Genomic DNA, 18,422 nt, shown 5'->3' on the forward strand with positions numbered 1-18,422 from the left:
ATACACCCTGTGGAGCCCTCACTGTTTCTATAGCAGGTTAGGATGCTGTGCCTGTGATCAGAAGGCAGACTGGATGGGAATGGAAACGTAGTAACAAACAAAAAGTGACATCACTACCTTCAGTCATTATAAAGGCTGTGGTCAAGATTAGCTACTGCTATACAAACAGCTATAGCTGTGATTATCAAAATAAAACCCACATATTAATCCATGAGGAGAAAAATATAATATATATTACACATTTCAAACAATATTCATGCATTACTGCCAGACCAGACATGATTTCCCATCCCCACGTCACTTACAGAGCCGTCCTGGAGTTCTTGACCACAGGCAGCAGCCTGCAGTGCTCTTCATCTGATCTGATGTATTTTTTCAGGTCAAACACATCCAGCTCCTCATCTGACATCAGCATCACAAAGGCCAGAGCTGAGTATTGTGCAGGTGAGAGGTCATCTACTGAAATGTTTCCTGAATTTAGGTATCTTTGTACTTCCTCTACTAGAGAATTGTCACCCAGTTCAGTCAGACAGTGGAACAGATTGATGGTCCTTTCTGGAGATAAATTCTCCTTTATTTTCCCCTTGATGTACTGGGCTGTATCCTTAATGGTATGTGAGGTGATTCTTGTCGGCCCCAGTAGTCTTTGTAACAGAGTCTTACTGGAGTCTGTTGAGAGGCCCAGGAGGAAGCGGAGGTAGAGGTCCAAGTGTCCATTCTTGCTCTCTAATGCCTGATTCACTGCAGTCTTCAGCAGGTCAGCTGATGAGTTTGACAGAAACACATATAAAGCAGCGAGATACTCCTGGATGCTTAGATGCACAAAGCAGTACACCTTCTCCTGGTACAACCCATACTCCTCTTTAAAGACTTCTGTGCACACTCCAGAGTAAACTGAAGTTTCAGTGACATCAATGCCATTCCCTGTCAGATCTTGCTCATAAAATATGAGATTGCCTTTCTCAAGGTTGTCAAAAGCAAGTTTACCAAGTGTCAAAAGAAATTCCTTGCTGTATTCCTTAAGCTTAGTTTCATGGTTTTTCATATACTTGTAATTTTTTAAACTTGTCTGAAAGATCAGGAAGTGTGTGTACATTTCAGTCAGAGTCTTTGGAATTTCTCCCCTGTCAGTCTCACTAAAAAGCCTCTTAAGCACAGTGGCTGAAATCCAGCAGAACACAGGTATGTGGCACATGATGAAGAGGCTCCTTGATGATTTCACATGTGCGATAATCCTGCTGGCCAGGCTCTGATCATTAAATCTCCTCCTGAAATACTCCTCCTTCTGGGCATCACTGAACCCTCGTATCTCTGTCACCTGGTGGACACACTTAGCAGGTATCTGATTGGCTGCTGCTGGCCGGGAGGTTATCCAGAGGAGAGCGGATGGGAGCAGATTCCCTTTAATGAGGTTAGTCAACAGCACATCTAGTGACGTTTTCTTTGTTACATCAAACCAGCTCTCATTGTTCTGAAAATCCAGAGGAAGGCGACACTCATCCAGACCATCAAAGATGAACAAGACTTTGGAGCTAAACAGGTCAGTGGATTGAAATGATTTCAGTTCTGGGACAAAGTGGTGAAGCAGTTCAATCAGACTGTATTCACCCTTAATCAAATTCAGGTCCCGGAAAGGAAGAGCAAACATGAAGTGAACATCCTGGTTTGCTTTTCCTTCTGCCCAGTCGAGAATAAATTTCTGCACAGAGACTGTTTTTCCGATACCTGCCACCCCTTTAGTGAGTATAGTTCTGATAGGAGTCACACGCCCACATAAGGGTTTAAATATATCATTGCACTTGACTGTAGTATCTTCTGTTCGCCTTTTCTTGGATGCTGTTTCAATCTGTCTCACTTCATGGTCATCATTGACTGCTCCAGTCCCACCTTCAGTTATGTAGAGTTCTGTGTAAATCTCACTGAGAAGTGTTGGCTGTCCTTCCTTAGCTTTCCCTTCAAATACACACTCAAATTGCTTCTTAAGTTTACCTTTGATTTCCTGTAGCATGAGCTGTCCTGAAAAGAAATGAGAGGAAAATGCACTAATTCTCACCGTGATCCTGACCAGTATGAGGAAGAATATTTTCCAAAAACACACTTTTTTACACATATATATCCAGATATTTCCCTGTGACTGTGAAACTGAAAGTTTTATCATGTGTATTTTACTGGAACACCGCATACAGGACCGTGAATAAGCCTTAGGCAGCCAAAGGAAATGTTTAAAGTCATTTATCTGGGTAGTAAGTGTATATCTGCTCAGAACCAAAAAAAACACAAACCCCTTTTCATTTCCCAAACCTCTCCTCAGGGGCACCATGTCATGACCCGGCTCGTCGCCTCCTCGTGTGTGCCACGCCCCCTGATTACCCACGTGTGCTTCCCTGATTGTTTCCAGCCCTGTCTGATTACTTTGCTTAGTCTTGTCCTATTTAAGTCCTGGTCTGACCTGTTCCCCTTGTCCGTCATTGTGGATTCGGTGTGGTGTGTGTTTCAAGCTCCTGTCCTGTCGTAAATAAACCCCAGTTTAGCCCTGATCACTGCCTGCCTGCCTCTCCTTACCTGCCGAACCCGCACGATCGCCGCTTCCCGCGAACACGATCGTGACACACCACAGCCAGTCCATGTATTTGTTAAATTTCACCACCAGCTCACTTCATTAATTAATTAAATTAGTTTAAAACTCAAGAAGATATTGATCAGCCACATGAGGTGTGTTAGTGGTCAAGTAAAAAAATACGTGGATATACTGCACGATTTCTGCAAATATTAGGGTGATTTTGGGAGAGGTTCTGAAATGGCAAACACACTTTGACATACATATTATAGTAGTTCTACACCAACATGAAGACCATTTAAACATCCTTTTCTCTGCCTGCCTAAGGCTTTTGCACAATATTGTACATGTACATAATGTTATAAAGCTCTTACTCTTGTCCAGCAGGTCAGCAAGATCATTTTGCTTCATGGTCCTCAGGATGTACAGTGTGATCTTCAGAGCTACCTCTCTAACACTGGTCTTCTGCATCTGACCATCACAGTCCAGGTCATTGTCCTCCTCCAGCTGAGGCTCAGAGCATTCTGGGTAATTCTGATCTAGGTGCCTCACAAACGTCTTCAGTTCCTCCTTTAGGAACTTCATGGCTTTTTCCTCTAGCGACTAAAATAAACAGTCAGAGTTAATTATTGCTACTTACACCAAACCTTTTCAGAGTCTCACTTGTGAATCATAGATTAAAACATATTTTCTTTAAGATGATGAATTTCTTATTATACAGCTATATAAAATATAAGCTAATGGCCATAACAGCCAAGAAAATATATATCAGCAATAAATACAAACCTTCAATATGGATGATAAACCCGATTTATCATGTAGATTTGAACTGCATTCTTCCATTTGGTCTCTGTGAATTAGGCAGAAACATAAAGACCTCAATTCATCTACACAAATGTAACAGAAAGGCTGAAAATTTCCCCATTAAAATTGCTGTTACTGCAGATAAAGAATAACATTGTGGTATATTACAACACCTATTCCAAAAAGTTGGGACATTGTGCAAATTGTAAATAAAAACAGAATGTAATGATATGGAAATCTCATAAACCTGTATTATATTCATAACAAAGTATAGAAAACATATCAAATGTTTAAACTGAGATATTTTGCTATTTCATGAAAAATATTGGCTCATTTTGAATTTCATGACAGCAACACGTCTCAAAAAGTTGGGATGGAGGCAATAGGAGGCTGGAAAAGTTAGTGGTACAAAAACCCAACAGCTGGAGGAACAATTTGCAAATGATTAGGTCAATTGGGAACAGGTCAGTAACATGACAGGGTATAAAAAGAGCATCTTAGAGTTGCAGTGTCTCTCTGAAGTAAAGATGGGCAGAGGGTCACAGTTCCCCTAATACTGCACTGACAAATAGTGGAGCAATTTCAGAAAGAAGTTCCTCAGTATAAAACTGCAAAGAGGTTGAATATTTCATCATCTACAGCACATAATGTAATTAAAAGATTCTGAGAATCTGGAGAAATCTCTGTGAAAAACCAGACTAGATGCCTGTGATATTTTGGCCCTTAGGCAGCACTGCATCACAAACAGGCATGATTCTGTAATGGAATCACTAAATAGGCTCAGGAATATTTCCCAAAAACATTGTCAGTGAACACAATTCGCGCTGCCATGCACAGATGCCAGTTAAAACTCTATCATCCAAAGAAGAAGCCGTATATGAAGATGATCCAGAATCACCAACGTCGTCTCTGGGCCAAAGCTCATTTAAAATGGACTGCGGCTGAGTGGAAAACTGTTCTGTGGTCAGTCGAATCTAAATTTGAAATTCTTTTTGGAAACCAGGGACACCATGTCAACTGGACTAAAGAGGAGAAGGACCACCCAGCGTGTTATCAGCACTCAGTTCAAAAGCCAGCATCTCTGATGGTGTGGGGGTGCATTAGTACATATGGCAGGGGCAGCCTGCATATCTGGAAAGGCACCATCAGTGCTGAAAGGTATATCCAGGTTCTAGAGCAACAGATGCTCCCATCCAGATGACGTCTCTTTCAGTGAAGACCTTGCATTTTCCCACATGACAATGCCAAACCACACACTGCATCAATTACAACATGAAGGATTCGTAGAAGAAGGGTCCGGGTACTGAACTGGCCTGCCAGCGGTCCAGATCTTTCAGCCATTGAGAACATTTGGATGCTCCATAAAATGAAAAATATGACACAGAAGATCTAGGACAGTTGAGCAACTAGAATCCTGTATCAGACGAGAATGGGACAACATTCCTCTCCCAAAACTCAAACAACTGACCTCCTCAGTCCCCAGACATTTACAGACTGCTGTTAAAAGAAGAGGAGATGCCACACAGTGGTAAACATGGCCTTGTCCCAACTTTGTTGAGATGTGTTGCTGCTGTGACATTCAAAAATTTTCCTTACAATGATGCATTTTCTCAGTTTAAACACTTGATATGTTTTCTGTGTTCTGTTATGAATAAAATATAGGTTTATGAGATTTCCATATCATTGCATTCTGATTTTATTTACAATTTGCGTCCCAACATTTTTGGAATTGGGGTTGTAGTTTGGAAAGATGTATCTGCCATGTTAAGCTTTATTCACTGGGGCGGCTTCCTGATTTTCTCATGACAGCAGAAGAGAACCAGTGACATCAGGCTCCAGCACACAGAGACACAGCAGGCAGGAAGGACAGTTTTCTATGCAGCCCTTTGTACCCAGTGACATTTAGAGTGATTCACTTCATTAGCAGAGCTAAATACCAGCATTTGATTCACAATCCTCAGTCAAGAAACTGGTTAAACTGGTTGTAACTGGTTGGTTAAATTCAGCACCTACGGGACTAATGGGCCGGATCTGTCCTTCAGCACTTACAGGGCTACTCCCCCCCCCAGAGTGATCACACAGCTTCCTGTGCAACCAGCAAACAGTGAATCCCCCCCCCTACCCCACCCCTCAATAAGGCTCTGCTTTGTTTATCAATGGAGCTGCCTGCTCTGTGAGCGACTGGCCCACAGCCGCGCCGGCCTGGGACTCGCAGGTGAGCAGGGAGTGTCAAACGGGCGGGGGGGGGGCTATCAGCTTGTTGCCCGCATCCCTGCCTCCCCGCTTCTGTACCAGCTGGTCCCCGGGCCCCCACTAGCCGGAGTGATACTGCTGCCTAAATATGATGAAACATTACACATCATCATCCTGCACCTGTTCTCCATCCCAGTGGACATAATGTGCATGATGTCATCAGCGTGCGCCACTCAATCTAGTATGTCCTACTGTCTTACAGAATACTAACCGCTTCAGGGGTCATCGTTTGTCTGTCAGCCAGCAGCAGTGAGGGAAAACATACACACAGCTGTCCATGAACTTAAGTGCTGGTGATGCTGCCTCAGACCTTCAGAATGTTCTTATCCCATTAGGATGTGATGGGGATGTGCTGACCGGGGACAGAGGGAAGCGTGAGAGCGGGTGGGAAGGGGAGCGAGCAGTATGAGCGGAGGCAGGCCTCTCAGCTTACATCACCCAGCTGTCGGGGCCCAGCACCCCCCGGTGTCCATTACCACAGGCGCAACCCAAGACAAACACAGTATCTGCCGGTGCTATAGCGCCCCCCGGTGTCCATTACCAGACAGTATCTTCCGGCGCTATAGCACCCCCCGGTGTCCATTAGCACAGGCAACCCAAGGCAAACACAGTATCTGCCGGTGCTATAGCGCCCCCCGGTGTCCATTACCACAGGCGCAACACAAGACAAACACAGTATCTGCCGGTGCTATACCGCCCCCCAGTGTCCATTACCACATGCACAACCCAAAGCAAACACAGTATCTGCCGGTGCTATAGCGCCCCCCGGTGTCCATTACCACAGGCGCAGCCCAAGACAAACACAGTATCTGCCGGTGCTATAGCGCCCCCCGGTGTCCATTACCACAGGCGCAACCCAAGACAAACACAGTATCTGCTGGTGCTATAGCGCCCCCTGGTGTCCATTACCACAGGCGTAACCCAAGACAAACACAGTATCTGCCGGTGCTATAGCGCCCCCCGGTGTCCATTACCACAGGCGTAACCCAAGACAAACACAGTATCTGCCGGTGTTATAGCGCCCCCCGGTGTCCATTACCACAGGCGTAACCCAAGACAAACACAGTATCTGCCGGTGCTATAGCGCCCCCTGGTGTCCATTACCACAGGTGCAACCCAAGGCAAACACAGTATCTGCCAGTGCTTTAGCGCCCCCCGGTGTCCATTACCACAGGCGCAACCAAAGGCAAACACAGTATCTGCCAGTGCTATAGCGCCCCCCGGTGTCCATTACCACAGGCACAACCCAAGACAAACACAGTATCTGCCGGTGCCATAGAGAGATCAGCACAAGTCATACACACTGTGATGAGCTATAACACAGGCTGTAACTCTGCCAGGGGCTGATCTGGGCAGCTAGAGGCACATCGGGGAGGAACAAAGGATGGGGGGGCAGTTAGACTTCCTCCTGACGTGGCAGGGCAGAGTCTGGCAGAGGAACACACCTGACCTCTTATCTGCAGCTGCGTAACTGGCCCAGCTGCGCATGCAGGGCAGACAGCCTGAGAGCTGACAGGGCCTGGAAGGGCTGCGCACTTTAGGAGCTCGATGGCTACCTCCAGGTCAGAGTTACGACTCTTGCGGCCCCCTCCATCTGCATACTCGGACCGGATGCTAGTGAACGGCAGCACAGCCTCAGTCGGAACAATCTGGGTCGCCCTCCGCGGCCGTAACGCTCTGGGTCGCCCTCCGCGGCCGTAACGCTCTGGCTCGCCCTCCGCGGCCATAACGCTCTGGGTCGCCCTCCGTGGCCGTAACGCTCTGGGTCGCCCTCCGCGGCCGTAACGCTCTGGGTCGCCCTCCGCGTCCGTAACATTCTGGGTCGCCCTCCGCGTCCGTAACATTCTGGGTCGCCCTCCGCGGCCGTAACGCTCTGGGTCGCCCTCCGCGGCCGTAACGCTCTGGGTCGCCCTCCGCATCCGTAACACTCTGGGTCGCCCTCCGCGGCAGTAACGCTCTGGGTCGCCCTCCGCGGCCGTAACGCTCTGGGTCGCCCTCCGCGGCAGTAACGCTCTGGGTCGCCCTCCGCGGCCGTAACGCTCTGGGTCACCCTCCGCGGCCGTAACGCTCTGGGTCGCCCTCCGTGGCCGTAACGCTCTGGGTCGCCCTCCGCATCCGTAACGCTCTGGGTCGCCCTCCGCGGCCGTAACGCTCTGGCTCGCCCTCCGCGGCCGTAACGCTCTGGCTCGCCCTCCGCGGCCGTAACGCTCTGGGTCGCCCTGCGCGGCCGTAACGCTCTGGGTCGCCCTCCGCGGCCGTAACGCTCTGGGTCGCCCTCCGCGGCAGTAACGCTCTGGGTCGCCCTCCGCGGCCGTAACGCTCTGGGTCGCCCTCCGCGGCCGTAACGCTCTGGGTTGCCCTCCGCGGCCGTAACGCTCTGGGTCGCCCTCCGCGGCCGTAACGCTCTGGGTCGCCCTCCGCGGCCGTAACGCTCTGGGTCGCCCTCCGTGGCCGTAACACTCTGGGTCGCCCTCCGCGGCCATAACACTCTGGGTCGCCCTCCGCGGCCGTAACGCTCTGGGTCGCCCTCCGCGGCCGTAACGCTCTGGGTTACGCCAGCTGGGGGGAAAGTATGACTTATTTTGACAAGTCTGGCTCATTTAAGTGAGAATTCCGTTCCATCAACGTGTCTTAAATTAATCCCTGCTGAGCTGCTATGGTAACTTAGGTGCGTGAACAAGTTTGGTCCGGACCAGGTGAACTGTCTCCCTTAGTTAAACGCTGTCTCAAAGAACGTCCGACGTGTGGGAACAGATTCCCAAAAGATTGTTTCGTTGGATGAGATCATTGGCTTCCGCAAAACATCAAAAAACAGGGCGCAATTTTTCATGCAATCCGAGCAGGACCTTTTATTAGAGGGTATGACGAATTCAAAGATTTAATATGTACTAAAGGAAACGCATCAAAAGCGACCCAAACCAGAAAAGATGGTTGGCAAATAGTGTCCGACAAAATAAACGTGTATTAAAGTAGTTTTTAGTTATTGTATTTATCACTTGAATGTAGTATTACGTTTCCAGTGATTCATCATTCTTTTATTGTCATAATTACAGATCAAATAGAAGCACAATCATGCAGGACATGAGGACAAGTTAAAGCAAAGTACAAACACGGCATTTCATACATATGTACATATATATATATATATATATATATATATATATATATATATATATATATATGTATATATGTGTGTGTATGTATGTGTTTGTTGATTTTACGTATATGAATGGCGAGGCCATGACTGAACGGATTTCCACGCACGGACACTGATTAAGTCTGTGAGCTAATCCTTGTTTACGCAGAACAAACCGGCTCCGAGCAGGTTTGAGGATTTGGATGTGCTGCTATGACAACACATCCAGCAAGAGTTTCGAAAAACCGCGCCAAGTGCCCCAGGCGGCTGGCATGTACCAACTACCCCAGGCAGCCGGCGTATACCAAGTACCCCAGGCAGCTGGCGTGTGCCAAGTGTCCCAGGTGGCTGGCGTGTGGCAAGTGTCCCAGGCGGCTGGCGTGTGGCAAGTGTCCCAGGCGGCTGGCATGTACCAACTACCCCAGGCGGCAGGCGTCTGCCAAATGTCCCAGGCGGCTGGCGTGTACCAACTACCCCAGGCGGCAGGCGTCTGCCAAGTGCCCCAGGCGGCTGGCGTGTGGCAAGTGTCCCAGGCGGCTGGCATGTACCAACTACCCCAGGCGGCTGGCATGTACCAAGTACCCCAGGCGGCTGGCATGTACCAACTACCCCAGGCGGCTTGCGTGTGCCAAGTGTCCCAGGTGGCTGGCATGTACCAACTACCCCAGGCAGCCGGCGTATACCAACTACCCCAGGCGGCAGGCGTCTGCCAAGTGCCCCAGGCGGCTGGCGTGTGGCAAGTGTCCCAGGCGGCTGGCATGTACCAACTACCCCAGGCAGCTGGCGTGTACCAACTACCCCAGGCGGCAGGCGGCTGCCAAGTGCCACAGGCGGCTGGCGTGTACCAAGTGCCCTATGGCCTGACTATAGACCCAGAGAGACATGCATGCTAGTGGGCTGTAACACTGTTACCTCTCAGGGCTCTTTCTCTTACACCCCACAGGGGGGCGCATTTCATGGCTTGCACTATAAATGTTGCCACTCACAGCTTGTAATATCCTGAGGCCCCAGGGCACTGGCCCCACTGGCCCGGTCCATAACCCAGCCGAGGCTCCAGGGGGCGCTATCTTGGGGCACCTTCAGCCACCGGCTCATTCCCCCACCGTGAGCTAAGAAGCGCTACTGGGGATCTTTTCTGCCTGCTGCCGTTAGACACCACAATGCCTGCTGTCGATGTGCAGCCCCCACAGCCAGCCTTAACGTCCCATTTTTAATGTGGTAAAAGCTGCTCTCTGTTTTTAATCATATAAATAACATAACACTTTGCTGCTGAACACAAGAGAATTTCCCCTCTTGGATCAACAAATAATCTTATTTTATACTCAGGGGATGAGAACCACTATAGTGTCACATTAATTATGATCTGAATCAGCAAGTATTTAAATGTTACCTTTGGCAAAGAAACCAATAGTCTTTCTCTTTTTTTGTCTGATGATAATAGTTTATTGTTTAAGCCACACAGTTTGACTAAACATGTTAAACTAAAGCCTTCGTCTGAATATGATCTAATGAGTTCATGAGAGTGAAATTATTTGTTATCAAAACAGAAACATCCATCTCACGAGACGACAATCTATTGTCGAGTCATTCTTTAATGGACATGCAGGGGGGTAACAGGCAAACCAGTTTTTTCCAGCTCTGTGCTGAGGACTGAAATTTAAAATCCACTTTGCGATTAAATAACTTCCAATTCCGGCTCGCAGAAAGTCAGGTTTTACAGTAATCCTCATCCATTTACCTCAGATGTTATTTATATAGAATACAGACAAAACTTTTGTTTAAATTCTCAAGGTGATGGAATCTGTTAAAGGTAAAAATTGGTGCATTCATAATAAATATGTTATTTCCTCATAGCTTGTATGTGTCTCTGTGCCATTTGACTGAGAGTCTGAATGTCATTAACAGTGTTTGTTTAAATGCACATTTACCTTTGATCTGTAGGAAAAGGTCCCTCTCTGAAGCTGAGTGGGAGGCCCATTGACCATTCACTCTTCAGGGAAACACAGCTGGGTACAGGGGAGTCTGCTCTCTTCATCAGGACACTGTGGGCAGCGAGAGGAAACAAACCCTCATGGTATAAATATAATTCATACAATGGGGACGACATCACACTGCTGTTTATCCTTCTGCTCTGCCTTCATGCACTTTGATATGCTGTGAAGCTCTTGATGTAAGCAGACTTATTTACAGTCAGCTTTTAAGGAAATTATCTCATCTAAAATTTAAATATTATATGAAACTTTTAGTATGACCGTTAAAAACCTCCATAACTACACTTGACTGATGTTCCTTTTTACCTGTTTATATATTTTTGTTTGTTTGTTTAGTTTTGTTATGTGGCCATTTTGTATAGGAGGGATGGTCTGTGACTCGCCTCTAGTATAAAAGAACTGGCTTATTGTGGAAGAAGACGGTGAAGACAGAAGATGGCGAGGTCTTTTTATTAAGCTACACATATTAAAGTGCTGCCCACTGACCAGCCCTAGCTAGGAGCCCAGTTTACTTTTATGTTATGGCCTGACCATAGACCCAGAGAGACATGCATGCTAGTGGGCTGTAACACTGTTACCTCTCAGGGCTCTTTCTGTTACACCCCACAGGGGGGTGCATTTCAGAAGCAGATCCATCCATTTCTATGCTGATCCAGACCAGATTATTCCTGCTGGGGCCTCTGTGAACATGAAGGGTAAGTAGATATATAGATAAATACACAATATCGAGTACTCAGCATTTTTACATCAAACTGATGAATTGTGTCTTCATTCTGTTATGTTCCATGTGTAGAATTACACATAGTAAAGAGGTTTAATGCAAACTTTCAATGCCACATTTTTTATAAATAATTATATGTATCAACATCTTCTCCTGGAGCTGACACCTTATCGTAGTGGAGGGGTTTGCGTGTTCCAGTGATCCCAGGAGCTAAGCTGCCCAGGGCTTTATGCCCCTGGTAGGGTCACCCAAGGCAAACAGGTCCTGGGTGAGGAACCAGACGAACTGCCGCTCATTAGACCCCTTATGATGAGGAAAAACATAGATTCACGTTTTCCCTCCCCCGGATGTGGGTCACCGGGCCCTCCCTTCCCCCCCCACAGACAGGCCTGCACCCATGGGCGGAGATGTTGGCTCTAGGGAGATGGAATATCACCTCTCTGGTGGAGAAGAAGCCTGAGCTGGTGTGTGAGGTTGTGAGGTTCTGACTAGACTTTTATGGATGGAATTTCTAGGCACAGCCAGGGTACTGAGGGTTTGGTGACCTCAGGATTGGGTCTCTGCTTTTTGCAGATGATGTGGTTCAGTTGACTTCACTGAACTGTGACCTTCGGTTCTCACTGGAGCAGTTCGCAGCCAAGTGTGAAGCAGCTGGGATGAGGATCAGTACCTCTAAATCCGAGACCATGGTCCTCAGCCGGAAAAGGGTGGAGTGTTCTCTGGGTCGGGGAGGAGGTACTTCTCCAAGTGGAGGAGATTAAGTATCTCGGGGGCTTGTTCATGAGTGTGGGAAGGATAGAGTGGGAGATCGACAGGCAGATCAGTGCAGCGTTAGCAGTGATGCGGGCACTGCATTGGTCCGTCATGGTGAAGAAGGAGTTGAACCAAAAGGCAAAGCTCTCAATTTACCAGTCAATTTACTTTCCTACCCTCACCTGTGGTCATGAGCTGTGGGTAGTGACTGAAAGAACGAGATCGCGAATACAAGTGGCTGAAATGGGTTTCCTCTGTAGGATGGCTGGGCTCTCCCTTAGAGATAGGGTGAGGAGCTCGGTCATTCGGGAGGGACTCAGAGTAGAGCTGCTGCTTCTCCGCAGGGTGGCTGGGCTCTCCCTTAGAGACAGGGTGAGGAGCTCAGTCATTCGCGGGGGACTCAGAGTAGAGCCGCTGCTCCTCCGCATTGAGAGATGACTGCAGTGGGTGCATGTATACAGCAGTGATATTCCAGCAGACCTGGGGAGGGCAGATGTACTTAAACAAAGTACATCTACACAGTACAGTACAAAAACCACGACCTCCATCACACCTATCACCCCCCTACCCTCCCCCCTGGAACTCAGAATACACGAAGCGGATGTGAGCCGGCTGTTCCAGAAATCCAAGAAGCCCCCGGGACCAGACGGTGTCTCCCCCTCCTGCCTCAGAACCTGTGCTGATCAGCTGGCTCCCATCTTCACCCGCATCGTCAATAGATCCCTGGAGCTGTGTGAAGTTCCCTCCTGCTTCAAACGCTCCACCATTATCCCGTCCCCAAGAAACCCACCATCACAGGACTGAATGACTACAGACCTGTCGCCTTGACGTCTGTGGTCATGAAATCCTTTGAACGCCTGGTTTTAGCCCATCTGAAGGACATTACAGGACACCAGCTGGACCCCCTGCAGTTTGCCTACCGGGCAAACAGGTCGGTGGATGATGCAGTGAATATGGGGCTGCATTATATCCTGCAACATCCCGACCGTCCAGAAACTTATGCCAGGATCCTGTTTGTGGACTTTAGTTCGGCTTTCGACACCATTCTGCCTAATCTCCTCTACTCCAAACTCTCCCAGCTCAACGTTTCACCAGCTACCTGCCAGTGGATCACCAGCTTCCTGACAGACAGGAAGCAGCAAGTAAGGCTGGGGGGGTCACTTCTGAAACACGGTCCCTCAGTATCGGTGCCCCTGAAGGATGTGTCCTCTCCCCACTGCTCTTCTCCCTCTACACCAATGACTGCACCTCCAGGAACTCAGCTGTAAAACTCCTGAAGTTTGCAGACGACATCATCATTGGACTCATTCAGGATGGTGATGAGTCTGCATACCGGCAGGAAGTGGAGCGGCTGGTACTCTGGTGCAGTCAGCACAACCTGGAGCTGAACACGCACAAGACTGTAGAGATGACAGTGGACTTCAGGAGACGTCCGTCATCACTTCTCCCCCTCACCATATCAGACAGTCCGGTGTCTACTGTGGAGTTCTTCAAGTTCCTGGGTACCACCATCTCCCAGGACCTGAAGTGGGAGACCAACATCTCCTCCATCCTCAAAAAGGCCCAGCAGACGATGTACTTCCTGAGACAACTGAGGAAGTACAGTCTTCCACAGGAGCTGCTGATCCAGTTCTACACTGCAGTCACTGAGTCTGTCCTCTGCTCCTCCATCACAGTCTGGTATGGAGCAGCCACCAAACAGGACAGGAAGAGACTGCAGCGGACCGTACGGACAGCAGAAATATCATCGGTGCCCCCCTGCCCACCATCACAGTCTGGTATGGAGCAGCCACCAAACAGGACAGGAAGAGACTGCAGCGGACCGTACAGACAGCAGAAAGATCATCGGTGCCCCCCTGCCCTCCATCACAGTCTGGTATGGAGCAGCCACCAAACAGGACAGGAAGAGACTGCAGCGGACCGTACAGACAGCAGAAAGATCATCGGTGCCCCCCTGCCCTCCATCACAGTCTGGTATGGAGCAGCCGCCAAACAGGACAGGAAGAGACTGCAGCGGACCGTACCGACAGCAGAAAGATCATCGGTGCCCCCCTGCCCTCCATCACAGTCTGGTATGGAGCAGCCACCAAACAGGACAGGAAGAGACTGCAGCGGACCGTACGGACAGCAGAAAGATCATCGGTGCCCCCTGCCCTCCATCCAGGACCTGTCTCTCTCAAGATCCAGGAAAATGGCAGGAAAATAATCACAGATCCCACACACCCTGGACACAGACTCTCTGACCTGCTGCCCACTGGCAGACGATATAGAAGCCTGCAGACCAGGACACCCGACACAGGAACAGCTTCTCTCCCCTCGCCATCTCCCTCCTAAACAGCTGATCTGTCACACTGCTAAACACCTACAGCACTGCAACTGCACTGTACAGTCTGTGGGATATATTTCTGTAATCTTTGTATTTTCTGTATATAAGATTTACATTGCTTACTATATCGTATTGTTCATTTACACACTTTATGTGTATATGTGTGTATGTGTGTATATATATATATATATATATATATATATATATATATATATATATATATATCCAAAAATATATTTACATTTATAAATAGTATAAACATATTATACGTACAAATAACATTTTTATACATTTTAATATTTTCCTCTATATTTATAAATATAAATCCATGTTACATATTCATATTGTAGATTGTTGTTTTTACACTGTTGTGCTTGAGACCATCGACCGGAATCTAATTCCTTCTGATTCTGATTCTGGCAAAGGCTGAATTCCAAGGACCTAAAAGTATGACAAGTTCGGGGATAGAATTCAATGCTTTATTTCCAGTAGGTTGTGTCTGTTTGTAACATTACAAAGTGTTTTTATAAAAATGAATTTTATCATAATTTGAAAACCATGTCAAACACTGTACACCAGGGGTCTCCATCTCCAGTCCTGCAGAGCTACTGTCCAGTACGTTTTTCTATCCTACCTGGATATTTACCTGAGAACAGGTGTGACTCATCAGAAGCCAAGAAGTCACGTGAGCTCGTACAGGACGACCGCTTAGAGTCTTGCTCAGCTCCCAACTATTTGATTTCTCCACCATTTGACCTCCAAATCGCTATTACAAGAGTTCTGAATATACTTTAACCATGTCGAAGTCACAAAGATTTTTCCATTTTTTCCTCAGCTCGTTCTCACACTGACAAGAAAAAAATAAAATAAATCGGCTCGACAAGTAGCCGCTAGTCAGGAAGACGAAGACTCCCATTCTATCGTGGGCGGTGCCGATTCTGTGCTGGACCGGATTTTGGCTCGTATCGATGGTACTGAAAAATCCCTAGACACCTTGGACGATATAAAATTGTAATCGTAGTTATTGTGCACATGATATTTTGGATTATTTCAATTAAGTGTATGTCACTGATTTATGTTATATATGATTATTATGCTTTACAGTAATTTTATTTAATGTTAATATTTATTTATTTACAATGTTGTGTTGAATGATTAGATTTAATTATTATCTTATCTTATTTATTGTCAGTTACAGTACTGTATTATTTCATGTATTACATTATCGTTCAGTATGTTCCCTTAGTTAATTTTAATATTAGTTCCTACTTGCCCTGGTACACGGGGGACAGTTTAGAGTGTAGCGCGGAGTGGAGAGGGAGAGTGGAGCGCGGCTGGAAGGTTGTAAGTACTGTATTGCCGAGTGGTGATTGTTAAAGAAGAATTGTAATCAGGAACTGTAGCCCGCTCATTACCCACAGCCCACAGAAGAGACTGGCACACGCTACCCAGTGTCGAGAAATAAGGGTTACAAAATCATCAATCTCCTCCATTGAGAGATCTCGTTCTAGCTTATTACTGTTAATGATTTGTTGTGATTGTTTGGCTCCACTACTCACGGTTTGGCGGAGTGGCCCCAACCCCCCACCCCCCCCCCACAGTAGACATACTGTGACATAGACATACCTGTCATGGGGTGATTGATGTATGGATTGATTCTGATCGTGTATGGATTAATCACACCGAGATTCAAATACGTCGTCCACGATTCACCTATAATATTATTGTGCCATGGTTGAACTGCACAAACATGTTTTTCATTGATCACTTATAAAACTTGTTTTTCAAGAATAACTTCTCACAGAAAGAGTTAGAACACCTGTCCTGTCTTGTCTTTCTCTGGGGAAATGGACGCTTACCTTGCTTCTCCCAGGGGAAAAGGAGAAACGTTGCTCAAAATGCTTCGTTGCCACAAGCGCAAACCCGCCGTCTGTGTAAAAGTGAAGTTTGTGTCTCTAAAATCACACCGTGTGTTTATTTTCCGGTAAAATGTGTCACCCCCCCCTCCGTATTTACCCCGGTTGGTGTCCGCGATGTGTGATTTATTCCTGCTCGATGGCTCTGCTGCGCCTTTTTCGGGACTGATAATAAAGAGCTCACACTTATACACACACACGCACACACACACAACACAATTAACCCTGTGTGCATGTGTGTGTGTGTGTGTGTGTGTATATATATATATATATATATATATATATATATATATATATATATATATATACATACCCCACCTTCTGTAATTCAGCTGCACTGTGGGTTGCGTTTGGCTTATTCTTTGCCGATTATTAAATTCAGACTTGCTTACTATTTGCATTAAACAGTTTAAATACGACTGCAAAGTATGACTACAATTAATTAGCACATTTCAGATTGGAGAACACAGAACAGATCCGTGGTAAAAACCTTTGATTTAATAAAATGATAAGCATTGAGTTTAACCCGGATGTTTCGGCACACTGGCATTAATCCCCAACACTTAATAAAAGAAAAACTTAATATAGCTTCAAAATATTACAGCCTACGTCCCGGTCCATAATTACGCAGCACAGCATATTAGGCGAACTCATGGCTGAGCGTAAGTAATTAAATATAATTGATGTTAATTCGAAAACTCTGCTGATACACGTACAGTAACCTACTGTGCTGTACGGACGTATATTTAATGTTTAATTATATTGAAAATTTTAAATTCCGCTGTATATGTAGGCTGTGTTAAACATATCAATTGTATTATTATTAATTTAATCTTACCTTGAAACATGGAATATCTTTACATTATTCCAGAATCTTGATAAAATGGTGACTCTGCCTTTAAAATCCCGACACTTAATTTCACTTTCGTTTACAGGCAGGAAATGATCAGCTCCGTTTCATGCAAAAATGGACATCGTAGGGTTTTGGGGGGATATTATCTATGTGACTTAATAATTAGTAACAATAACCGTAATTCGGTTATAACACACATTCAGGATGATCGTGCGTGTAAAAAGCGGTACTGCAGTAACACTTAAATCATTAACAGTGGCGATTTGAGAAATTTAGAAATGGGGGGATCCAAGCTATTTGGGGGGGGGGGGGTCAAAGACAAAACCGTGTAATTTTATAATTTCATCAAAATATATTAACTGGTGTAGCGAAGTAAAGGCCAAACTAAACACTTGAATCACACTTTAAAAAAAAAATTCCAATACTCAACAAGTACAGGTAATATATTTTACAGACAGAACATCAAACAAAACAAAAACAAAAAATTATATTCAGACAGAGTTATTACAAAGTAAAAGATACCATCTCAATACCAAATATGACAGAACATTTTAGCACTATATCTATACATCAGGTAAAAACGCATCAAATCAGGATACAGTTCTGATTGTTTTTTATTTTTAGACTTTCTGATTAGATTAATATAATTTATTAGGTCTAATTTGTGAACAGGGAAAAATAGCTTAGATTTATTGTATTTACATTTATGAATATAAAATTAATAGTATTAAATTTATCTGTATTGTCGCGCCCGGCTCATACGATCCTCCTGTGTGCCACGCCCCCTCGTTAACCTCATATGGAACCCCGACGTTATTGGTTGTTTCTTGTTGTTTCCTTCAGTCCTGTGTATTTAAGTCCCCGTCAGAGTACTTATCCCCAGTTCCGTCATTGACGTCGTGCTCCGTGTTTCGCCTCGTCTGTTTGTTCTACCTAATACGCCGGAGCTCCTGATTCTCCGCTCCCTGCTCGCCCGACGGCGATCGTGACATGTATTCTTCCAGTCACAAAAAAACCCGCAAAAAACATCTTTACAAGAAAACTGAAAATTATGACATACATTTGTTTGTATCATGTTAAGCATATCAGAGCAGAATTTTTCAGAAAAAGGG

The 18,422-nt window shown here is 46.2% G+C and overlaps 1 protein-coding gene across 1 annotated transcript in view; it reads right to left on the reverse strand.

The window, feature by feature from the left end:
• LOC125727127 (protein NLRC3-like) overlaps positions 1–17,309 on the reverse strand; it is a 35,904-nt gene extending 18,595 nt beyond the window's left edge. Inside the window, exons 1-7 of the mRNA XM_049003861.1 lie at positions 17,296–17,309; positions 16,401–16,471; positions 11,320–11,421; positions 10,679–10,792; positions 3,344–3,407; positions 2,932–3,160; positions 306–2,016 (exon numbers count right to left, since the gene is read on the reverse strand). Of these exons, the coding sequence (XP_048859818.1) occupies positions 306–2,016; positions 2,932–3,160; positions 3,344–3,407; positions 10,679–10,792; positions 11,320–11,381 (2,180 nt within the window). The 5' untranslated portion in view covers positions 11,382–11,421; positions 16,401–16,471; positions 17,296–17,309. The remainder of the gene's footprint in view (positions 1–305; positions 2,017–2,931; positions 3,161–3,343; positions 3,408–10,678; positions 10,793–11,319; positions 11,422–16,400; positions 16,472–17,295) is intronic.
• Positions 17,310–18,422: the final 1,113 nt, after the last annotated feature.

The sequence above is a fragment of the Brienomyrus brachyistius genome, unplaced genomic scaffold, assembly GCF_023856365.1.
Source record: "Brienomyrus brachyistius isolate T26 unplaced genomic scaffold, BBRACH_0.4 scaffold87, whole genome shotgun sequence".
Classification (NCBI taxonomy): Eukaryota; Metazoa; Chordata; class Actinopteri; order Osteoglossiformes; family Mormyridae; genus Brienomyrus; species Brienomyrus brachyistius.